Source organism: Orcinus orca, chromosome 20 (genome assembly GCF_937001465.1).
Source record: "Orcinus orca chromosome 20, mOrcOrc1.1, whole genome shotgun sequence".
NCBI lineage: Eukaryota > Metazoa > Chordata > Mammalia > Artiodactyla > Delphinidae > Orcinus > Orcinus orca.
In genome coordinates, this window is record NC_064578.1 from 29,086,138 (window position 1) to 29,110,944 (window position 24,807).

Consider the following 24,807-nt stretch of genomic DNA (forward strand, 5'->3'; position numbering starts at 1 on the left):
ATCTGTGACTTGTAATAAAAGCTGTTGACTTTATTCTGGCTCTGTCTTCCTTGGTCTGTCTTGGACAAAGAGACTCCGTGCCCATCAGGGCTGGCGTGGGGAACTGGACTGGACGTGCAGAGACCTCGGCTCTGGACCAAAGAGTACCCCCCCCAACACCCCACACCCCCAAAACACACACACGCTGAGCGTCTTAGCCGCTTAGGTTCATTTGAGCTTCCGTTTCTCAGCTCCAAAGGATACCCTCGCCAGATGACATAGGGCATTGGACACACAGAGGACACACTCCCTCTATTCCCCTTAGGAGTATGGATTGCAGAGAAAGTTGCCCATTTCTCATTTTCCTTCTCTGGGGGCCCCTGCCAAACTCAGCGCTCGGTGATGAGAGCCTAGAAAAGTACCCAGAGGGGATGGAATCCCACACCCCTCTCGTGTGACTTCTGCACGGGGCTTGCGTCTAAAACACCCTGGAAAGACCTCTTTGTATCTTCTGCCACCGTTTTCACCCTGGTCAGTAAAAACGATCGCTAAGAAAACACGTCAAAGGACACGATACGTGACACCCAGTTTTCCCTTCAACACGTAAAACCACCTTCACACGTGGAGGAGCAATTCTGAAAACTGGACGCTCTCATATGCTGCACGTACGTTGAAAGTGTGCCCGAGTCCTGGGAACACTTCACAGATGCCCCACTGTGTGGACCACACACGCCTGGAGCAGCTCTGCCCCCCGCCTCCCCACAGGGAACATCAGTCTTGGCTTGCCCAGGGCTACGGACAGGACACTCGCCACCCGTGACAGCTCCCTGCAGGGGCTTGGCTCTGAATCTTCGCAAGTACCTCCCTAGGTCAGGCTGACATCTTCCCTTCCCTCAAAATCCAGCCCGTGGCTACCTGACACCCCGAAAGAAAGTGATTTGGATTTGGTGGGAATTTCCCGGCTGTTTCCCTGAGACCTGGTTTCAGAAGGACTTCACGTGTTCCTCTGCAGAGTGATGGTGGTGCTGCAGTGCGTGGGGGGGGGGGGGGCCTGGTGGGGTTTATTAGCAACAAGTGTGTGCTGAGGGAACAGGTAGTATATTTCAGGTGTTGGGCCCCCTGGCGGTCTGGGGAGGGAACTCCTATTTGATGGGCACTCCGAGAGAAAGAGGAGACACGTGGCTCAGAAGTCAGGACCAAGATGGGCCACAGGTGCCCCGAGTGCACAGGGCATTTCGGGAGCCGGCCCGTGCTGCGTGCGTGGGCGTCGGCGTCAGGCACTCAGGTTCACAGCCACCGTGCCACTTCCTGACCTGGCAAGTCACTGATACTCTCTGAGATTTCATTTCCTCCTTTCGATACAAAAGATTAATTTCAATGAGGGGGAATAAGCGAGATAGTGGCCTGGCTCCCAGCTCGGGCTTCCCCCACGGTGTCCCGTACGATCGCTCTCTCCACACTGACATCTGTGCACAGAGAATCCTTGAGCTCCCGACAAGCTCCTGGAGAAAGGCTCCCTGGTTTGCAAGCAAGCTCATGGTGAGGGCAGAGATGGATAGGAACCTTGCTTATCCAGTGCCAGAGGGCGTGGGGATGTCCTCCAACAAGCCCCGTGGAGCGAGTCTTCGCCACAGCATTTGGACAGACTCCATCCTTCTCAATAGCAGGCCTGGCCCCAGCCGTCCTCAGGCCCAGACCCTGAGTTTACGATGGTGTCCTCTGTCCTGAGATAATTGCTCTCAGACAGTAGGTTCAGGTTGCCCGGCCCATCTGTGCCCAGGAGAGGGCACAGAGCCTTGGAGAGACAGTGAGCAGGGCCTCTAGGGACAAGAGAAAGCCAACCCCCAGCATCATGCTGTGAGCCTGCAAGGTCTGGAGCGATTGTGCCAATTCCAGAGGGGTTAAGCAACTCACCCAAGGGCACACAGCCTATACTCAGAGAAGTAAACCTACCCTACAGCTGTTTCACCTCCCGCCCACATGGTGCTGGTTATGATATCACTGGAGGCTGAATCCAACGGCTCCTTTTTCAAGGCTGCAAAGGTCTTCGGAGAGAGTCCAGCTGTGCTCCTGGCTGCAGAGATGGGAGGCTGAAGCCCAGAGAGGTCACAGAGCTGTGCAGAGGGTTGTGACTGGCAGCTCAGGGCTTTCCCACTGCTGCCTCTTGCCAGGTGCTCAGTTTTCTCACCTTTCACGGGATGACATGGTGTCCGTTTGGGTTGGCGTCTGCAGTCAGCCTGCAGGAGGGCCAGTCCCACATATGTTCATTACTGCCAGCCTATATAACCTCTCTGGTCATTCTCCCCTGCTGCAGAAGTGTAAAATAATAGTGCCTGATTATTTAAAAATTTATCTATGCAACAAATTAGGATGTCAGAATTCAATAGGATTTAAGAATGTAATAGATACAACAATATTAGGTTTAAGCCTGGCACACAGTAAGTAACCAAAGTATTAGCTATTACTTTATTATTATTAGTCATATTTTAGGCGATATTTTCCTACTTACAAACCAATAAGACAGGGCTGCTGTGCACAGCTGTGTGTCCTGTGTCGTCCTCATCAGTCGTGTGAGCATGTGCCAGTTCGCAGAAAGGGTTATCATCTTTCCCAGAAAAGAGGAGTTGGCACTTGAGATATAAAGCCAGGAGCAAGCCTGTCCCTGTCCTTCAAAAAGTTGAAGGAGTATGCCTACCATTTCTGCTGTCACCTGCACTAGGATTTTACTTAAAATTTTTTCTTTTTAAAATAAATTTATTTATTTTTATTTATTTTGGACTGCAGTGGGTCTTCCTTGCTGCACGCGGGTTTTCTTTAGTTGCGGCGAGCGGGGGCTACTCTTCGTTGTGGTGCACGGGCTTCTCACTGTGGTGGCTTCCCTAGTTGCGGAGCGTGGCCTCTAGGCACTTGGCCTTCCGTACTTGCGGTGTGTGGGCTCAGTTGTGGTGCACGGGCTTAGTTGCTCCACAGCATGTGGGATCTTCCTGGACCAGGGCTCGAACCCATTTCGCCTGCATTGGCAGGCGAATTCTTAACCACTGCGCCACCAGAGAAGCCCAGGATTTCCTATATGTATATAAAGTTCTAAAATTTTCCTTTTCCTCAGCCACAATAGGTCTTTCCCAGGGCCCCAAGGGAAGTGGGTTTGCTGACCTTTCTTCAGTGGTTTGGGGATTTTATTTTTTCATGGAGAAGTATCTGAGCAGAGCTTGGAGCCTGCACCCTTGAGGCAGGTTTTCTCTCGTCTTACTACCTGTTCCCAGTATTTCTCACGGGTCCCTGATAGAGGTCCATGGAGAAGGGCCTGTAACAAGTGTAAATTCCCTGTGGGTGTGTGGTTTTTAGGATTTCATACTCTTATACTCACCTATGTTTGGCCTTTAGCCCTTGATTCGAATTTTAAGAGTAATTGTACTCACACATATGGTGACTCCATCTTCCACCTGTCTCCAGACGGTAAGCCAGTGTTCACTTCCCATCTCTCCTTCAAAATGCCTGTCTTCCCCGAGATTTCAGGGTAATTGTTTGCCTTGCAACCTCTTTGAATGAGTCAGAGAAAGTCATGATTTTGAGGATAATCCACTTTTTTCTTTCTGTTAAGGTGGGAGTGGCATTCCTTAGAGCTTTCTATATCCCAGGAGCCAGAAGTCACCCCAGGGATTCTGAAAGAGTCAGTTTTCACGTGACACTTCAGGGACTCACTTCAAGGTGGTCACTGCTTGTACCTGATGTGGTCCAGGCTGCAGAAAGTGTTCAGAAGAATTGCTGGAAGAGACGGCCTCAGGGAGGGGCCTGGGAGGATACTGTGTAAGTTGAAGAAAGAATTGTAGACCTGTGGGAGGGTCAGTAAGGGCCACACAACAGTGCCACAGTGTCACCATGGCAAGTCCCCCTCCTTCCCACTCCAGGTACATCCTCGGTCTGTGCCCCCTCCATGTCTACAGGCGGTTCCACATGGAGGAGAGGGCCACTGCCCTCTGGTTCCCTCACATCCACTTACTGGAGTTGTTGACGGCCCAGAGACATGGAGCAGATGCAGTGTCCCCCTCAGCCCCTCCCAGGGCCCAGCCTACTGGACTCTTCCTGTCCAGAGGCCAAGCCAGAGCTGCCCGAGTCACCTTCCTGCCAGTGGTGCCCTCTCTCATCCTTCTCTCGCTAATGATGACTTAATTCCAGCCCAAGACAAAGACACTGACTTGGTCTCCAAAAGAACATTTATTTCCAAAATTGAGGCCACAGAAACAGAAATTCCCCCTCCCTGACCTCTGCTACTCCCATCAGATAATTCCCCAGCCTCCACAATAAGATGCCTCTTAGGCCCACAAACACCTTCTATAGAATACCCCTGTCTGGGGTCCCACAAGCCCCGAAGGCCAGCTGAGCCTCCCATCACAGCTCAGCATGTTTTAACTGGGGTGGCTTCTTTGCCACCTCCTTGGACAGGAGCTCGTTCCAGAAAGCCACTTCCTTGTCTTTCAGCTTCTCGGCTGCCTGGGTGGTGACGCCAATCTGAAGGTACCCTTCTTTCTGGTCATATATTGGCCAAGGGGGAAGCCCCTCCCCGTTGGGATTCCTGGGAACAGAATCACATAGAAATTCCCCAAAGCTACTGTGTGGCCCCAGCAACCCTCAGAGATTGTCAGGGACCCCTTGGCTTCATCTCTGCCAAAGGCTCATACGCCTCCAGAGACAGGAGGCTGACCATCTCCTGGGCAGCCTGTCCACTGAGGGAGCTCTCACGTCAGGGGCCACAGGGCGGGGAGTTTGCCCAGCACACGTTGAAGCTCCTCCTACCCAGCAGACACGCCCTGCCCCTTCCCAACCCTGCCCCATCTGTGCCACCAGCTCACCCGTTCCGAGCAAAGTTGGCCCAAAATTTCATCACCATCTTGCTGAGATTGGTCTCCTCTTCTGAGGCACCATCTGTGGGGAGGAGACAAAGCCATTGCTACTCAAAGTGTGGTTCAGGGGCAGCAGCAGCCCTTGAGGACTTGTTAGAAATTCAGAAACGGAGCCCTTACTCCAGACCTACTGAGTCAAAACCACATTTTAAGAAGATCTTGGGTAATTCAAGTGCACTTTAAGCTTGACAGTTACTGACCTAGGTCGGGCTCAGTGAAGGGCTGTAGTCAATCCATAAACTGGCTGGGTCACAGGGCCACACCCCAGGGTTTCTGCTACAGTAACCCCACCTCCCAGGATACTCTCCTTTGGGTCTTTTTTCAATCTCCTACACCCACACACATTTTCATAGAATCTGAAAAATAACCAAGCTGCAAGGCCCCCAAAGAGTCACCCAACCAGAAAATGCCCAGAGGCACTGCCATGTACAGCCTTGGGTTGTGTCACACACAAGTTGTCGGTAACTGCTGAGGGTTAAGACATTGAAGACATCTGTGAAAAGTCTTTCTTTAAAATATTATACTCTTAAGTGTATTAAAATATTAAAAGATATGACTTTTAGATAGATAGATGGATGGTTGGATAGACAGACACATATTAGTCCTGATTCAAGGTTAAGAGCAATTCTAACCTTACTCTCACGTACCTTCTGATATGCTCTTGTGAGTGTGAAGTGAGTGGTGGCATTCTAGCCCTGAGCAGGGCCCTGCAGGTGACCCACCTCCTGTCTTACTGATGCCCAGGTCTGGATTCTTAGAGTGACCATGGAGGAAGGCGCAAGGATACACATTCTCCACCATGCACATTAGAGCAAGAGAAAGGTTAGGACCCTTTGTCCTTCAACCCTGTTATGGTGAACTCAGGAAACTAAGACCTGGAGGGAAGGAGGAACTTGCCCAAGGCCACCAAACCAAGACTTGAACCCAGATCCCCTAACTCCAAGTCTGTAGTCACCAAAGGGCCATCACCTTTCAAAAATGGAGCCCCGAAGACTGAGAAGAGCTCATCCCCATGGTCCCCCATCACCGTCTTGGGTTTCATGGCTGATGAGAAGCTTGGGCGATACTGGAACTCATACATGTAAGTGGGGGCTCCGGCATCTGGAAGACATGGATTCGTGCACAGTTCACTTCAGCAGACACACACCTGGATGGTATCAAGGGCTCCAGAGGTGGGTGGGAGGGGCGCTGTGAGCAATCAGGAAATTGGGGGCATGCCTGGTCCTGAGTGAACAACAATATTAACAGCAGCTGCCCGTTGTGAGAAGCAACTGTGTGCCAGACCCTGTGTGTCCCTGCAGGAAGCCCCTGGTTATCAGCATAACAGAAAAACAGTTTGGGAAAAGTTCTATGACTTGCTTAAGGGTGTACTGGTGGTGGAGGTGGAACTGGATTTGAGCCAGCTATTGAATGAATGAATGTTGAAACTTTGGGGAAATTGATTCAAAATAACTATCATTATCGAGGCATTGGGTCAATACATATAAACCTCTTTGCCTATTGATGCATTCACAGAGTAGAACATCTAGATACATAATCTATGTACACAGAAATACCACGACATTTCATTGCTAACAGGTTAGTCTTCATTCCCTTGGAGAATACCTGCAGCCTGACAGGTGCCTTCTATTATACCCATTTTTGAGCGTTTCTGGTATTTTTCACACGTATTCCAAGAAAAGTGAAGTAAATCCACGTTGCTGGTCTGCAAGTGCAGATATTTAAATACAAGCCTATGCAGAAAGGGGACAGTCTATTCCTTGTGTCTCAGGAAACCACAATTCAGCATTTCCTTTTTCTCTGTCATCTCACAGGTCTTGCTTCCTGCTTGGCCCGGGGAGTGTTAAGGTGGTGGCAGAAGGAAGAAGGGGCCGAGGAAGGGTACAGTACCTCCCTCCTCCTCTCCCCTGCCCTTACGCTCACCACCCCCTCTCTAAGCCCCAGGAAGATGTCAGTTTTCCTGCTGACGTTTCAGCAGCGTTGCCCATTTTGCTCCTTCAGGGCTAACTCACGGGCCACCCGCCTGGGGAGCTCTGTGCTCTGCATTGATCATTATGCCCAGAGCGAGTGACTCTACCCGGGAAGGGTCAGGCCCCAAGTCAGACTGGCGGGGAAATATCACACTTTTTCCCTTCCTGGGGACAGAATCACATTTGGAAAATGCAGAAAAAAGGAATAAGAACAAAATGATCACATATAATCCCACTGCTCAGAGAAACCTCTGTTAATATTTTAGCACTTATCTCACTTATGTATATAAAATAAGGATACTATTGGATGTGTAGTTTTGTAATGACTATAATAATTTCTTCACATCATTAAATGTTTGTCCACTACATAGTGTAACAATATATGCCATCCTGACAGGAGGATGTAGAATAATTTATTTAATTGCCTCCCTTCCCCCCTCTCACTGCACTCTTGGTTTAGCAAGAGGCATTGTTTGGAAGAAGCAATCCGTCTGTGGTTCCATAATCCAATTGCTAAACAGCTGCTTCAGGGTCAAGCAGAACTCACTGAAAGGAGGGTGTTTACCCTTGCCTCTGCTACTCAGAAGTGTTAGAACAGAATTGAGAACCCAACCATACAAAGAAAGACCTAGTGTGAATGAGAGAACTTAATTATGGCAGCATGCTGCCCAAAAGATATTCTTTTCATTCCTCTTCTTCTTCTTTTTTTTTTTTTTCAGTGTTTTGCCTTAAACCACTGAGATTTATAAAAAAAATTCCTACGGGGGTACTTTTCTGGTGGTCCGGTGGTTAAGACTCCATGCTCCCAGTGCAGGCGGCCCGGGTTCAATCCCTGATTGGGGAACTAGATCCCGCATGCCGCAACTAAAGATCCCGCATGCCGTAACTAAAGATCCCACATGCCATAACTGAAGATCCTGTGCGCCACAACTAAGACCCGGCTTAGCCAAATAAATAAATATTTAAAAAAAATTCCTGCAATCACAACACACATCTTCAAAGGAAAGTAGGGCAGAGATTTCAATAATAACAATCACGAGCAACAAGAGAAGCAGGGGGAAGGAGAGAGCTAGTAATAAAAATATGCAAATTAAAACAGTGTGATTTTTTTTTTGTGAGGTAGGACTTATATAAAATTGGCTGCATTATTTTTATTCTTTTAATCTGACTATCCCAAGTGAGAGAGCTAAGAAATCCACACTCTCATACACCAGAAAGCAATTTCACAAAATGTATCAAGAACTTTAAAATTGTACTACAGCCCAGCTTAATAATTTCACTTCTAGAAACCAACTCTAAGAAAATTATTTGAGACTTGGTTAAAGATTTATGCACATAAGGCTGAGTATGATGTTTTCTGTAGCATCAAAATGAGCAGCCAGGCTAAATACCCAATAGGACAGGAATACTAAAGTAAATTTTAATCCATCATACCATGAAATAATTGCTATTTTCCATGAATTTATATTGACATTGAGGAAATGCCTACAATATAGTTGTCTATGAACATAAAATTAATTTTAAAATTATGTGTAAGACATGGAAAGGCTAATAGAAAAAAAATGTCAAAACTTTATAGATGGGGCTTCCCTGGTGGCGCAGTGGTTGAGAATCCACCTGCCGATGCAGGGGACACAGGTTTGTGCCCCGGTCCAGGAAGATCCCACATGCCAAGGAGCCGCTGGGCCCGTGGCTGCTAAGCCTGCGCGTCCGGAGCCTGTGCTCCATAAGGGGAGAGGCCACAAGAGTGAGAGGCCCGCGTACCGCAAAAAAAACCAAAAAACCAAAACTTTATAGCTGATACTTCTAGGTGAAGGAATTATGAGTAATATATAGTTGCTTCTTTAATATGTTCCCATATTTTCAAAACTTTCTACAATGGTAAGATTAATTTTATACTCAGAAAACTACTTTATCAAAAAGAGATTGAGAGAAATACGACAATGAAAAAATAACATTGATAAACTCTGGGAAGTGCTGGCAATAAGACCCTGAATTCAAAGTCACGGGATGTCAGATAAAAAACTCAAGTCCAGTATGGCTGGGAGCAGCATGGATGCTGAAGGGGATACTACAAATCAAGACACGTAGCAAGAGGCAAGACCAAATTTATGAAAGAACAGATTTGACCCCAGGCAGTCCCTGGCTGGTCATCAGGACCCTAGGGAGGAAGAAATGGTAACTAGAACCTCCAAAGTACTGTACTGAGTGCTCGGGGATAGAGTAAGTCAGCCACAGCTACATTTTATCATGCTTATAAAGTCTCAAAGTTTAAAACCCTTCTAGCACCGTTAGGCAGGGAGGTCTGGACCCCAGAACCATCTCCTGGCTTGCAGACTAGGTGAGTGAGGTCTCCAAGAAATGAAGGGTACTGTGAGTAACTCAAAAGGTACCCAAAAGGGACACCTCCTCTCCAGGTGAGCTCATCCATCCCTGACCTCACACCCTACACACAGTCTTGGGTCAATGTTGGAAGGTCCTGTGGTGGACACAGCACACACTGGGAGAAACAACAGCCAGCCACAGACATTGACATTCTCTAGACCGCGTGGCCCCACTCTTCCAATAATCACTCCTTTCAGCTTTCTTGGTCCCAGACAACACTCCTGATCCTATGCTTGGCCTCCCTCTACCCCCAGCTCCACTGGTTAACAAACTAGTTTGCAGCTAGCTCTGACCTTGGAAACCTTCCAAGACCTATCTTCCAAGATTTCCCCTCTAGCCCCACAGACCACCGCAATTCAGGTGAGGAGCCCTGTGGCAGATGCTGTCGGTGCCTCCCCATATCCCCTGCTTCCGGGCACGCCAGCCTGATTTCCACCTCCTGCATCCACAGCTCTTTGCCTGAGGTCTTTGGCAGCCAGAGACCACTCTGCCCACGTGTGCAACAGGTCAAAGCACCAGGGAATTAACTGCCCTTGGGAACAGCCTTCAACCAATGACTCGTCAAAGTTGGAGGATAAATACCCCAGCTCTCTTGCCACTCACTAGGGATAACCCTGAGACATGTGTTCTGCTGGTTTCCCAGAGTTCCCCAGGTCCGGGTGTCCACAGTGGATGCTTTCTTGACAGTGCAGTGTGGACTGGCTTCCTCTCCATTCATGTCACTTCTCCACTCCTCTACTGGTGTTTCCTGGGATCACCCCCCAAATAAACTCTTTGCATTTGGATCCTTTTCTCGGAGTCTGCTTCTGGTGGAAACCAAAACAGGACAGTGCCCCACCCCAGGCCAAACGCAATCAGCCTTGGATGTACGACCCTCAGCAATGTCCACATGTGTTTGTGCTGAGGGCTGGGCAGGACAGTCAGTGAAGCTGGAGAGGTCAGTGTCCCTCTCCCGTCCAGTGTCTGGGACTCACCTCTGTGGCGACGGGCCACATTCACAGATGGGACACCGAACATCCCATCTGCAAGCAGGTCCAGGAACAGGTCTTTCCTTCTGGCAGGGTCGTCCGTCCCTCCTAAATACTTGTCAGCCGCCACCATGGCCAGTTCCTCAGGGATGCTCTGAAATAGATCCAGTGAAAGTGACCACTGTTAAAGTTAAATATAAAATGGAGACCAGACTTACGCATTATCTGTGCAGACAAAACCATTTAAGCCATGTAAGCAAAACTAACTCTAGCGTATTTCATGCACATAAGCAAAACCTAACTTAGGTTATTTTTTGTAAATCCCTCTGACAATCAAAAAATAAACTAAGTCATCTCCCTAAAATAGTATGAGATAATCACTTTTAACCAATCCCTTGCCACCTGAAAACCTCTATTGTAATAAGCAATCACTGAAAATGTTAACAACTTCCTCATTTTCACTTTATTAGCCATCCTGTAACTTCACCCCCCACCCCACCCCCGCCCCCCGCCGAGCTTCCTACCAGCCTTTGAAGTTGGAAGCCCCCAGGGCGTGAACTATTTTTCACGTACCATAAACTCTTACTAGATACTCTTCATTCATTTGGTGGTTTAAATTTTGCTATTTCTGGATTTTTTTTTTTTTTTGCAGTATGCGGGCCTCTCACTGTTGTGGCCTCTCCCGTTGTGGAGCACAGGCTCCGGACACACAGACTCAGCAGCCATGGCTCACGGGCCCAGCTGCTCCGCGGCATGTGGGATCTTCCCGGACCGGGGCACGAACCCGTGTCCCCTGCATCGGCAGGCGGACTCTCAACCACTGCGCCACCAGGGAAGCCCCTATTTCTGGATTTTTGACTTCACCACCCCTGATGAGTGACACAGTTTCTCTTCTTGTGTTAATGGTGAACTTTTTGAGCTCAGTGCAAACTTTTCCCCTCCCCCAACCCTGGGTAGTGATAAGAAAAGCAGGAAAAGTGGGGCAGAACCCTCCCAGCCCCAGTCTTCATTCTGCCATTAGTTGCTCTGCAATTGGGAACAAGCCTCTTCCCCTCTTTAGGGCTCAGCCAGTTCCTGTGATTCCTAGACTCTTACAAGGATGGGGTAGGACTTCCACACGAGGGATGTGGCCGTCTTCTGGTCCAGCTTGCCTTCAGAGAATGAGTAGCCCATGAACTGTTAAAACAAAGGTTAAGCAATTGTGAATCATCAGGTAATGACAGGAAAAACCAAAGTTACCAACAAACCAAACCAATGCAGGCTGAAGGTCACTGTCATATCTTGATGGGCATGGGTCCATTTTTTTTTCTTTTTGAGTCTTTTATTGTTTATTTATTTAACATCTTTATTGGAGTATAATTGCTTTACAATGGTGTGTTAGTTTCTGCTTTATAACAAAGTAAATCAGTTATACATATACGTATGTTCCCATATCTCTTCCCTCTTGCGTCTCCCTCCCTCCCACCCTCCCTATCCCACCCCTCTAGGTGGTCACAAAGCACCGAGCTGATCTCCCTGTGCTATGCAGCTGCTTCCTACTAGCTATCTATTTTACGTTTGGTAGTGTATATATGTCCATGCCACTCTCTCACTTTGTCACAGCTTACCCTTCCCCCTCCCCATATCCTCAAGTCCATTCTCTACGTCTGCGTCTTTATTCCCATCTTGCGCCTAGGTTCTTCATGACCATTTTTCTGTTTGTTTTTTAGATTCCATATATATGTGTTAGCATACGGTATTTGTTATTCTCTTTCTGACTTACTTTACTCTGTAGGGCATGGGTCTTTGAAGAGTTGGGCAAAATCAATGAATCAAAAGGAATTTTATATCTAGAAATCAAGGAATGCAAAGAAGATAAAGTAATTGTTAAGGGAAGCTGTCCCAGTTTTTGTGTGTGTGTGTGTGTGTATATATATGTATATATGTGTGTGTGTGTATATATATATGTGTGTCTGTGTGTGTATATGCGTGCATATATATGTGTGCATATATATATATATATATTTAGGCTAGAGTCTCCACGGTGGTCATCAAGACAGAGAGGGAAGGTTTCGGCCAGCCAAGTGTTGAAGTAGAGGGCTCTGGGGCAGATGACACAGACCTCACAAATACCCCGCCTGTGTTAGATAGCAGAGAAAGCCCCAAATTCTGCCATTATGGTTTTGGTCCTTTGGTATAACCTCTGAAATCATTCTGAAGAACTGCAGAACTCTGCACATAACAACTGCATCAAAACTCTGCACTAAGTGACTTCACCAAACTCTAGCACGGCCACAAGCAGCTTAAGGCCATGTCCCCAGGATGACCCCAGGCCCCCTTAAAAAGCTCTGTGCTGCCAGGAAAATTTACCGTTTGCTCTAGCCAAAACCTGGTGATAGGCAGGTATGTCCCTGAACCCTTTCTTAGTGCAGTTACTTTAGAAACCTTGTAATTATAAATCCTTTTTCTGCCCTTTGGGATGTAAAACCACTGCTCCAACCTGTTTTCTCAAGGACCTGAGAGCCAACTTTTATGAAAAGCAAACATTCAGGGGATAATTCTTGCTCTCTCCCCCAGTCCCTGTGGAAAGATAATGCCTAACTTCAGTGGGAGCCTTGCTTCTACTTACACCACGGCCTCCTGTCATAAAGACAGAAGCTTGTTTCTTCTCCAGATAAATGCCAGCTAACAAATCCAGGTGGCCCAGTTTCATGGACAAATCCCCCCTCCCCGCGCCCGCAGCCTTAAATAGGCTCCAGCCTTTTGTTTCAGGGATTTGGGTTCAGTTTACAATTGATCTTTTCCCTATAGCAAGAGTGTCACTGAATCAAACTCATTACCAATTCAACTGCTGTCCGGCTTTGTTTATCTTTGGCAGAAGGGAAAGCTCTTCCTAACTTTTAGAAGTCAATTTTAACTCAGGAGGAAGCAGGCTCCTTTGAATGTTTCCAGTTAGATGAATGAGAGTGTGAGGTGTGGGTGGGTGGAATTTATGGGGAAACTATGAAAGCACCAAGCCCAGGGGAGAGGCTGCAGGTCCCAGGCCTCACTCTCCCTAACTCCCAAACCCCTTCCCCTTTCCAGGCCTTGGGTTTCTCATCTGCCCAATGATTATCTCTACCAGCCCTCCTGGCACTGACATTTCAGGATTCTTGGAAGGGAGGACAAGCAGAGAGTGTGTGGGGATGTGGGTCCCCAGGGCCGCACCACCCAGGTGACAGCTGGGCCATCGTGAAGGTTTCCACGGAAACGTCAAGGTGTATGAAGGTCCCAGAGGGGGGTGCGTAGAAGGAGGGATCCTGTGACCAGAGATGGGAGGGGTGATGAGTCTAAGAGGCCTGCAGGGGAGGCGAGTCTAAGAGGCCTGCACTTTCTCACCATCGGCAGAATCCAGCCACACTCCTGCTTGTTGATTCCCACGACGTAGGGAACAGGGTGGAAATTCTTTTCAGCCAGAATCTCTTCGGGCGTCTTTGGCAGCAGCACTCCGTCAAGCACGGTGGGCAGGAAAGGAAAGCTCTGGGGAAGAGGGCAGCGTCACGTCTGTGCTTCCCCTTCGAGGTCACACCCGCGTCCCCCTCTCCACCTGCCTGAGCTCACAGCCGGCATCGCAGACCTGCGTGCCCATGGGCGGTGGCCACACACTCAGGGTCCTAACAAAGGGGGCTAAGTCTGTGGACCCCAGAGGGCAGAACTCTGACCAGGGCCAGCAGTGGTTAGGTGATGCGGGCAGATCTTCACTCAAGTTGGTATAAACTATATAACGTAATGTGCATTTAATTTGAAGGGTGTGTGTATCTATATGCATCTCTCCATCTATAGTCAGTTCTTGTAAGCATCTTACCTCTCTGGGGTCTCCGTGTAAATCAAGAGCGAAAAATTTCTGTGAAGACAAAGGCAGAGGCTGTGGGTGAGAAGTCTTCCTGAGAGCAAAGCTGATCCTGTGAGCTGTGCGTCAAAGGTATCAAGTCCTCCCTCCTGGTGCCACCCTGGCTGGGCTGAAAGGAAGTGGGCAGGGCACCAGCTCCCCTGGGCATGAGCACAGGGTGCAGGTATGGGATGGGGAGGGGAGCTCTGGAGAGGACTGCTGCTTGTGCCTGCCCTGCCCTGCTCCCATTTCCTCTTCTTGTTCCTCCAGGCGAAAACACCCCAATTTTCCTTTGGGGGACTCCCTCTTCCCCAGTCTCACTCCACGATTCCAGGCATCTATATGTGACCTGAGGTGCACCGTCTCCCTGAAGACAGGGATAACTTCAGGGATGGACATGTGCCCATGTCAGTTCAATAGAGTTTACCCAAAACTGTTGCTGGAATTATTGGGAAAGAGGGTTTCTAAGCAGATAGGATGTAAGTCTAGGATACTGCTGTTGTCTAACCTCCCCAGGGGACAAATCCGCCTGAGAGTGAAGCCAACGCAGAGAGGTAAAAAGCTGAGGGATAGAGACAGAGTCTTGATGATATCATATGTGCATCTGGATCCGGACATGCCTGAAGCCATCAACTCCTGGACTTTTCAGTTAGTTACCTGAAGATTCTGTTACAACATATCCCTTTCTCTTCTCAAGTCACTTCGAGATGAGTTTTCTCCTCCTGCATTAGAAAATCCTGACTCATACAAGCTCACTGAAATTCACCCCACTCCACGCTTCTCTTTGTTGTGAGTTCACCAGGATTGTGCTGATTTTATTGTGACACTGCAGCTAACAGGCCTGACCAGTATGCAGGAAGTCCCAGTAAGGGTCCCTCCGTTATAGGTTGTAGCCCCGCAATCCAGGTGTGTGTGTGTGCACGTGCACACCCACGTGTGTTATTGGGGAGAGAGGATAATCATGGAAACACTTCCACGTGATCTCAGAAGATCTCAGAAGGATAACATGGGCTCTTAGGTTCTCTGGATTCTCCCAAAGTCACCGACTCTCCCCCCTTATAAGCGGATCTCTTGTGCCACATGGAGAAGTGCTGAGATAAATTTACCTCTTTCCAGGCATCAGAAAACAGTTGTGTTTTTATCTTTGAGCACATTGGTCACCTTATTTGAGCCTGAGAAACCAGGATCCAAGGCTACGTTGGACTTAACCCATGGAAATAGAGCAGAGTCCAGTGCTGGAGGCTGGCCGCTGGGGGTCCAGGAGCATCCTCAGGGGTCCATGGTCCAGACTCTCCCCTTATAAGCGGATCTTATAAGTGGTGATCTCTGGGTATCTGTTGTGCTGTAGCTTCCTGTGATGACCCACTACCATAGCCATCCACCAATCCTGAAATGTCACCTTCTCTGTGAAGCATCCCTGCTTACTATAATGAATGCGTCCCCTCTCTGTATTCCCACCACACTTAATCCATGAAGTATATGGGCGTGTTTCTCCTTGAATAGTTCCTTATGAGCAGGGACTATATCCAGTTATGTCTGCATCACCCACGCTGTTACCCACCCCCATACACTTAGCAAAGAGAGATGGTTGGGTGGATGGAATTAGTCAATACTTGGAGCATTGAATTGGGGGGATAAGTGGATAGATGGATGATAGCTAGCAGATTAGGTGATGGATGGATCATTGACTTTAGAGAGATGGATGATGAAATACAGATATATGAATGATTGATAACAGATGAATGAATGTTATAGATGAGTTGATATTAGATTGATGAAAAGATACTGATGAATTGGATTCACTGGTGGATGGACAGATGTATAATAAGATGATGAATGAATGGATGGATGAATAGGTGGATGGATGGTTGGATGGATGAATGGGGAGATATACGATTATGTGAGAATCACTACGGAGGCAGACGTGCAGAAAATCTAGAAAATTGGGTCACCACTGGATTATAATTGAGGTGGTTTCTAAATTAACCAAGACAATTGTGACAACCTTTCTGAAGAGCTTTGTTCTGAATAACCCCATTCCCAAAATTCAGGATGGTAATCACCTCTGAGAATGGGTAATGTTTAATTTCTTAAAAATCTATCAGATTCCACTTATATGAATGAATCTAGGATGGGCAAATTCATAGACAGAAAGTAGATTAGAGGCTTCCAGAGACTGGGGGGAAGGGGAGAAGGCAGAGTAACTGTTTAAAGAGGTAGGGATTTTTTGTTTGTGATGATGAAAAGTTTTGGAAATAGTGGTGATGGTTGCACAATACTATGAGTGTAATTAATGCCATTGAATTGTACACTTAAAATGATTAAAATGGTAAATTGTATGTGACATATATATATTTACAATAAAGAAAATAGTCACATATAAAAAAATCTATCAGAAAAACAAGATTGGAAAAAGTAAGTTTTGATAGATATGAGGAGTTATTACACAGTTGTTCATTATGTTATTTTTTGTCTTTGCTAACATCTGAGTTAAAAAGAAAGAAGGAAATTCCCCATTCAGATCCAGTCTGACACTGCTCTTGAGAGGTGAGAAAGTGTCCCAGGTAGTTTTTCCAGGGCAAGGGGATAGGTGAAATGATGAAGCCTGGGGCCATGTTTACAGGGCGGGGAGCTTGTGTGGCCGTGAGAGTGGATGTACTCACCATCTTCAGCGTTATCTCCAAGAGCTCGTCCTCTGTCTTCTGGCGCAGGCAGTGAACAAGGACAGCTGAGGTGGTGCTTTTGCACCCAGCAAAGACAGCAATTTTCTGCAGAGATCACAGGTGACAGCAGAATTCAAGAGCCCTGTCTCTTCCCTCCATCAATAACGAAGTGTTCTGTTCCAACCTCAATTTCTAAAGTCAACACATGGTAGCGAAGATACTCTAGACCAGTATGTCCTGGATCCCAGATGTGCCAATTATACTCCTCAGCCTCTGCTGCCTTATCTCTGTTCAAGTGGACATAATGATCTCAGAGCTGAACATCTAAAGAGAGGCAGCATGGAGTGGGGCTTAAGAGCATGGAATCCAGAATCCACTGTCTAATTTCAAATCTCGGCTCACCCAATTAATAGCCTTTTGGCCTCAGGCTAGACACTTGCAAAGTGCAGCCAGAGGGGAAGATGCAGAAGGAGAGAAATCAGGCTCCATGATGGCGGGACCATGAAGAGTGTACATGGGCTGCCCAGAGCCTGGTCCGGTGTCTGACATACAATCAATGCTCAGTATGTATTTGGTGAAAAATTAAATAAAAAGGCACATGAAGAAGTAGAGCGGAGAGAGAGAGGGAGAGAGAGGGAGAGAGAGGGAGAGAGAGGGAGAGAGAGGGAGAGAGAGGGAGGGAGAGAGAGAGAGAGAGAGAGCGAGAGCGAGCGCGCACACAAGAATATGAGTCTTGGATTCTTCATTCTGCCAATCTCTGGTCCTGTGTGACAGCAAAATCCAGCACCATTTCTGCCACCTTTGTTTCCTTTAAATAAACTCCCCCTTCTTGACTTAAGCCTGATCAATGGGCTTCTGCTGTTAATAGCCAAAGAATTCTGAAAAACAGTCTCAACAATTTTTTAAATTCTTGGTGTCTTATCTCCTCCCCTCCTGCTTACCAGTCAGTCCCTTTAAGTCTGGTTGCTGCCCCCACCCGTCCACCTAACCAACTCTCACAGCCCGACGAAATCGCTCCACATCAGTGACTCCAGTGCACACTCCTCAGCAGAGCCTCCCTGTTGCTCACCCTTCCTTGGCTTCCTAACGCTCTCCAAATAAAGACAAAGTCCTCACCAGGTCCTCTGCAGCATGGCCCTGCCGATGGCTCCATCCTCACTTCACTCCAGGTTCCGTCTGCTCTTTCTGCTCTGGCCACAGCAGCCTTTCTCGCTCTCTCTCAGTTGAGATACCTGCTCCTGCCACAGGACATTTGCACAGGCTGTTCCCTCTTCCTGGATGTTCTTTTCTTACCAAGTAGTTTACTGCTCATCCTTCTCATCTCAACTCGTTGATCACTTTTTTTCATGAAGCCTTTCCTGATAACCTCCCCCTGTCCACTGGACTAAGCTCTCCTTTTGGATTCTGTTATGACATCAGGTATCTCTCCTTTATTGCTCTAGTCACAGTTGACATTTTGTAAGTTGTGCAATTATATAATTATTAATCTGTCTCCTCAATTATAACAGAAGCTTCATGAGGTTGCGAGATGTCAGATTATATCAAAACTATTTGTTGAGTGAATGAATGAATCAATGAATGAATTCTTCAGGAACCCACCCCAGTCACAAGCCCCCAAGGAGAATCCACTCCAGGCACACATGGTGCCAATGAGTTCATCAGATTTCAGACCCTGAGCGAGGCAAGATAGGATGACAGTTCACTGACCACTGTCCAGGCCAGCACCCCACCTGGAACACTTTGGGAAGCGTGTTCAGTGGAAAATGCATGGGGCTGGCAGTCCAGAGTCATGAGCCTGAGTCCGGCTCTGCTCTGATCACTCGCTGACCCTGGCAAGTGCTTCTGCTCTCTGCCCCAGTTTGCTCAGCGGTAGAAGGTGGAGGTGGGATGAGGTGTGTCCTTGCCCTCCCTGATCAGCCACCCTCACTTCTGTGATTCTCTGAGGATGTCAACTGGCTCCCACAGCAAGAAAGACCTCTGACAACTCCAGGAGAGCAGAGCAAAGGGTGTGGGGACAGTCCAGTGTGAGACCTACCTTAGCTGCAGCCTTCATGTCCTTCTTGACCAGGATAGAAGTGAGGGCCACACCACTCTCAGAGATGGCCCGGTGGAAGAGATTCTTGGCCAGGGGAGATAACACCTGGGAGGAGGGTGGCGAGAAAGGGAGTTTATGCTCACGGGGAGGGGTCTTCAAGAGCTACCCCCATCCACAGCCCTGTCCTGGGCTGTTCCCCTGGAGACCATGGGGCCTGGCTTCTGCAAGAAAACCTCAGCTGGAAGGAGCCAGGAGCAGAGTGAAGGACAAAACAGGAAGTGTGTGGCACACACTGATTATAACAATCAAAGTATCTGAAAGGCAGCTCAGCAATTCCTAGCAGCACTTTAAAGCACAGTTCTGATTCCCCATTTGCATTACTTAGCATTTATTTTAAGGAAAATGATCATGGAGGCACACAAAAATCTCTAAAATGTTCGTGTTATTTATAACAGTAAAAATTGGAAATAACACAAGGTTCTAATATATGACATTGGGTAAATAAGGTATTTTTCATTCTTACAATGAAATACTATACTATACTCGACTATATACACAAAAAATATGAAAGAATAACTAATGGTGAGGGAAATATTTGTGTTATAATATTAAGGAAGTTTTTTTGTTTAAAAATTCATAGAGACAGATAGATAGGTAGATAAATGATAGATGATAGATAGATAGATAGATACATGGAAAAAAGACTAGAAAAATAAAACTGTCCATGGTGACAATCCCTGGCTATTGGGATTGTGGATGAATTTTTATTTCGGGAGAGTTATCTATGCTTTTCTTTTTTCTCCATTTTATAAAATAAAAACATTTTCCTCTGAAGATTCAACTATGAATCCAACATATGTTTTAAAAATACAGTAATAGTGTTAACCTTCTGCTCAACTGTGAGGCAGCTGGAGGATTTCTAACAGCTCCCAGCGCCTTCTAATCTGGTTTTCCACCTTTGCTTCCCTCGGTGTCTCCCAACTGCCATTCCCACATCAGGCTCCCAGGTCGTGTCTGTGTTCCATTTCCTGGGTCCCATCCCCCCTTCCCTCCTCCTTCCTCTCTCTACCCCTCCTCCCCCAGCCCAGCTCCATCCTCAGCCCCAGAGGCTGCTGCCCTCCTTCCTGACCATGAACAAGCCATCAGACCTCCCCAGAGGAGGCCTCTGACCTGTTCTTAGTGTTTGTGTCCCCTTGAATTGTAGATCTGGCTTCAAGCCAAATAATGACATTGCACCCAACTTCATGGTTGCCTCCTCTTATCCAGAATTTACACCCACCCCTACTTCCCAAGAGGAGTGAGGTGAGTACTAATAGTAAAATGATTAGGAAGGAGAGTAAGAGCTCAACCAACACAGGACAGGAGGAATGTCTCCGTTGCAGCCGTGGCTGGAGATATGGCCCCAGGATGCTAAGCTGAGCTCTGAGCTTCCTGCGGTCCAAGGAGAGTTTGGCCATAACTTTCCACCATCTGGTGCTGCACAGAGTAGGGTCAGCCTTGAACCAGGTCCCATGACTAGACTGGCTGGTCTGCAAGGGGTCCCATCGGTAGCCACATCAGGGCCAGGAACACTTACAAGAATAGAGACACTTTCCCCTCCTGCTGACTCTCCAAAGATGGTCACAGAGCCTGGATCCCCTCCGAAGTTGGCAATGTTCTCCTGGACCCAGTGCAGTGCAGCCAACTGGTCCAAGTGACCCCAGTTCCCCCGGCTGTGTTCATCCCCTGTGCTGTAAGAGAACAGGGTGGGGTTGAGAGCAGACATGTCACAGCAGGGCTCTCAGGACCACAGATAGGGCTGGGGGTCTGGGTGAGCCTTCTGCAAGAGACTGGGCTTCCAGAGCCCTGACACTGGGGTCTTCACCTGCCTCCCATCCTGCAGCATTGTTCCGCTGTAGCACTCTATACATCCATCCCACATCTATTTATTGAGCATCTACTATTCTACAATTCCAAAGGGAATTCCAGGCAGAAGAAACAGCACATGCAAAGTCCCTGGCATCCAGTGAACAAAAGTGTGAGTCTAGGACCTACAGCTACAGAGGGCCCTGAGGGCCTCAGTAAGGATGTCAATGTCATCTTGAGTAAGTTAGGAAGCCACTGCAGGGATGACATGATTCCATTTATGTCTTAAATGATCACTTTGGCTACTGTGTGGATCAGACATGGTGTAAAATAGCAGGGTTATAAAAGTAGGTGTTATTACAACAATCCAGGGGAGAGACACAGAGTGCTTTGAACAGGGTGACTACAAGGGTGGAGGTGAGAAGTGGCTGGATTCTGAACATATTGTAAAAGTGGAGCCAAGAGGATTTGCTGGTGACTGGATGTGGGGTGTGAGAAAAAGAAAAGAATCCAAGTGCCCCCAGGCTTTTATCCTGAGTAACTGGAAGGGTGAAGCTGCCTGCAGCTGAGCAGGAGGTCCTGTGGAGAAAGGAGGAGGGTTTGGGGCAGGGGCATCTGGGAGTCAAGGGTTAAGTTTGTTCGAGGAAGGGAGAGGTGTCCCGTGGGGATGGCAGGAGGTAGTTAATGATGTACCTGCTGGTTTCAAAGGAGAAATGGGCTAAAAATAGGGAGCCTGGAAGTGCCCCCTGAGGTCACTCAGGGAACCAGTGGGACAGAGAAGAAGATGCACACAGAGGCTGAGACGGGGAGGGGAGGGTCCAGGAGGGGCCGAGAAGGAGCTGCCATGAGGGAGGAGGTGGCCAGGAGCCAAGAGCAGGAAATTTTTCAAAAAGGTTTGAGGGGTGACGTGCGGTTGCTGCCAAGGCTGGGCCGCTGGTGACCTGGACCAGAGCAGTGTGGTGTCTGGTCGGGGTGAAACCCTGACTGACGTGGTAGAGGAGAGCCTGGGGGAGAGGGAGGGGGGAGTGTACGCAGTTATACTGTAACTGGGAGCAGCCGTGGGCCGTGGGGGAAGGACATGAGGAGTCTCAGTGAAGGTGACACATCCCGGGACATGACTCACCTGGGACAGCCCTCCTCCAGCCCATAGGTCTTTCCAGTGAGATGACCACCCCTCGCCCAGCCCACCCACCAGCCATCTGAGGGTAAGCGGTCCTGGGGCTGGTGCATTCAGAAAAGGCTCGGTAACTGTGCCTGCAGGAAGTCCGGTTCCTGTCCCCACGGAGACTCCATGGAGGAGACTCGAGCCTTCGCTCACGCATGTGCCAAACTCCACGAAGGAAATGGGGTGAGTGGGCCCTACACTCCTCTCCGTAGACGTGTCCACTGGAGTCAGGTGCTCGTTACAGCCTCCAAGTTCCAGCCACCCATTCCTCCACCTACAAGACTTTACGGAGCTCCCACGTGAGTCTGCTCCTTCTTTCCTTCCCCATGAGGTAAGATGTATAAGCCTCTAACTGCTGCGCTGCATGTTAACTGTCACCTTACAGGTATGCAACATGCTGGGCAGCACAGGTGAAAAAGAGATGAGCATTTCAGACGAGGTAACATTTGGGTTGGGTTTTGCAGGAATAATAGGAGTTTGTCAGGCAGATTAGGCATTTTACATGCAAGTAAGTGGACCAGGGTGGCTGGGGAAGGAGAAGGTAGGTAGAGCCCAATTATGAGGGGACTTGCATGTCTTAGTAGGGAACCTAGCAAAGATCCCTTTGAGGGCTTGCATGACCAGAGTGGGGTCCTAGCACTCCCACACTGAGGGTCAATGTGCCGTGAGGAGAGTCCAGTGTCTTACCTGAAGAATCCCCAGATGCCCAGGCGGTACTGAACGGTCACCACCACCACGTTTTCATGGGCAGAGAGGGCCAGCCCATCATAGGTTGATGCCCCGCCCAACATCAGACCTCCTCCGTGGATCCACACCATCACCTGGATGGGGAGGAAGCAACCATACGGGGCATAGGAAGCAGAGCTGGGAAAGACCTCAAGAGGCTGTCTGGTTTGGTCATCTACCCGTTCTCCCAGCTGTGGCCCAACTCAGTGCACCCTGGCTGCCCCTGCCTGTCTCCCCTGCCTCAGTGCCACCTCCTGCCAGTGCTCTTCATGCTGAGAACATCATCATGGGAAGAGCCAAGGCTAAGAGCGCCATCTTCTCCCCAACACTCCCACAGTCCTCACTCCCGGACCCCTCACGCAGCTCAGCACACTCCGCATGCAACAGCCCTTGGTTAGAAGCTTATTTCAGCTTCACCTTAGTTACCTTTTGTGTGGTGAAATAAACTTCTCACGTGAATGATGACCATGTCAAGAAGCACACGCCCTGGGTGGTACCTCTTCTTAATAGGCCTTTCCACTGCCTCCTCTGCTCCCCAAATCTCACCCATCCTCCAAAGCCCAGCCTAAAAGCCACCTCCTCTAAGAAGTCTTCAATCATCTGATGAATATGATTTGAAAACCTACTAGGTGCCAGGGACTGTGGTAAGGATTAAGGATGAGAGTGGACATGACAATTCATAATGCATGGCCCTGAATTTAAAAAGTTCACATAGCAAGAAAGTGAGAATGGCTAAAATAATAGTATAATGATTTTGTTAATAAAAAAATCAAAGAACTCATACATGAACTATGTGTCAAGTACTGCTCTAAGCATTTAAAAATAAACCATCCACAAGATAGGGACTACTATTGTCCCATTTCACAGACAGGAAAACTGAGGCACTTAACCACCCTGAGGTCACGCAGCTCATAGGCGGTGGAGGCAGCACTTGAACCCAGGCAGTCTGGCTCCAGAGTCCACACGTCGAGCTGCCCAGCACACGGCAGCCAATGGCCATGGTGCAGTAGGCTGGCTGTTGGGGCAGGAGGAATTTCTTCCCTTCAACTCTAACTAATGCATCAGCAAGACTTGCCTCGTGTGCTGTGTCAAGACACTGACATAAATCTTGATATTCATTATTGAACACTTGTGTGTGATTATCCCTGATTTGAGGAAACAGAGCCAGGTCTCTCAGCTAGTAAAAGGCAGAACCAGGATTTACACCCAGATCCTGCAGTTCCAGAGCCTGTGTCCATAGTAGAGGTTCTCCAGCTTCAGGTTCCTGGAGCCCCTGCTCCTCCTACATCTCTGATCCCTGCCTACCTCCGGGCAGAGGGACTGAGTGTGCAGTCACCTCTGAGTCCAGGCTGAGCCAAGGGCTGGCCAGCAGTGATTTGCTGAAGAAGCTAGTCCAGCTCTGTGCAACCCAGATGCTAAGATCCTCGAAGGCAGGGGCTGTGTGGTCATGGTTTTATGTTCCTCCTTTCTCTTAACCCCCAATTCTAGCTATGCATATGGGGGCGCTGAGTATGTACTAGGGGAATGAATGAATGCATGAATGAATGAATTAACAATTGTCCCCACCTCTTTGAGCCCAGCATATGCAGGGCCACCTTCTAGTCACAAGTTCACAGATGCCCTCCTCCACATCTGGGCACCATGCCAGGGGTGTTCCTGGGAGATGGCTGGGTGCTCACACCCCGCCTGTCTCTACCCCACTGACCCCTCCTTTCCCAGCAGACCAGCCCCATCCTCCAGCCTGAGTCTGGAAGGTTGCCCCATCTCTGGGCTTCCATTTATTCTGCAAATGCTGACTCACTGGGACATCAGCTTGTGTCAAAGTAAATTAGGAAGTGAAATTATCTACAATAAAATCTTGATAGTTGGCAAAGGCAAAGGAAAGTGCTTCTCTGTTGCTCCAGGGTCTGCACCCTCCACCTGTGACACTGAGACACTGAAAGTTTGTCAGAGAAGGTCTCTGTGTGCTGAGGAAAGGCCACCCACAGGCTCCACTTGCTAGTGTGTGTGTGTCAAAAAGCGTGACTTAAAGATCAGGAGACCCATGCTCTAGTCCTGCCAACCCTACTCTGCGACCTCGCCTTCCCCTCACTGGGCTTCAGTTTCTCTATCTGTAACAGAACGGTTGGGTTGTTGGCTTATCTCCAAGATTCCTTCCAGCTCTGACTTTATTGGAAATTATGTCTTAGCCACCCTGGGTATCAGATTCCTAATCTAACGATTAAGAGTAATCCTTCTTGTCCATCTATTAGCATGAGAGACCTTAGAAAAATTAAAATGTTCATTACAGATGTATAGCAAACTCCCCCAGAGGCCCTATGTC

General features: G+C 48.4%; 1 protein-coding gene across 5 annotated transcripts in view; it reads right to left on the reverse strand.

Moving 5' to 3' along the window:
* Positions 1-3,144: 3,144 nt before the first annotated feature.
* LOC101276480 (liver carboxylesterase-like) overlaps positions 3,145-24,807 on the reverse strand; it is a 37,548-nt gene continuing 15,885 nt past the window's right edge. For 2 of the 5 annotated variants that reach the window (XM_033418976.2, XM_033418975.2), the window contains exons 4-14: positions 22,446-22,579; positions 20,325-20,478; positions 18,749-18,853; positions 16,714-16,818; positions 14,027-14,065; positions 13,561-13,701; positions 11,299-11,379; positions 10,210-10,357; positions 5,850-5,981; positions 4,830-4,902; positions 4,176-4,552 (exon numbers count right to left, since the gene is read on the reverse strand). In XM_033418976.2, the coding sequence (XP_033274867.1) occupies positions 4,369-4,552; positions 4,830-4,902; positions 5,850-5,981; positions 10,210-10,357; positions 11,299-11,379; positions 13,561-13,701; positions 14,027-14,065; positions 16,714-16,818; positions 18,749-18,853; positions 20,325-20,478; positions 22,446-22,579 (1,296 nt within the window). In that variant the 3' untranslated portion in view covers positions 4,176-4,368. Of the gene's footprint in view, positions 3,812-4,175; positions 4,553-4,829; positions 4,903-5,849; positions 5,982-10,209; positions 10,358-11,298; positions 11,380-13,560; positions 13,702-14,026; positions 14,066-16,713; positions 16,819-18,748; positions 18,854-20,324; positions 20,479-22,445; positions 22,580-24,807 lie in introns of those variants that run through there. The other 3 variants (XM_049703342.1, XM_049703341.1, XM_049703343.1) reach the window with 3 other exon arrangements.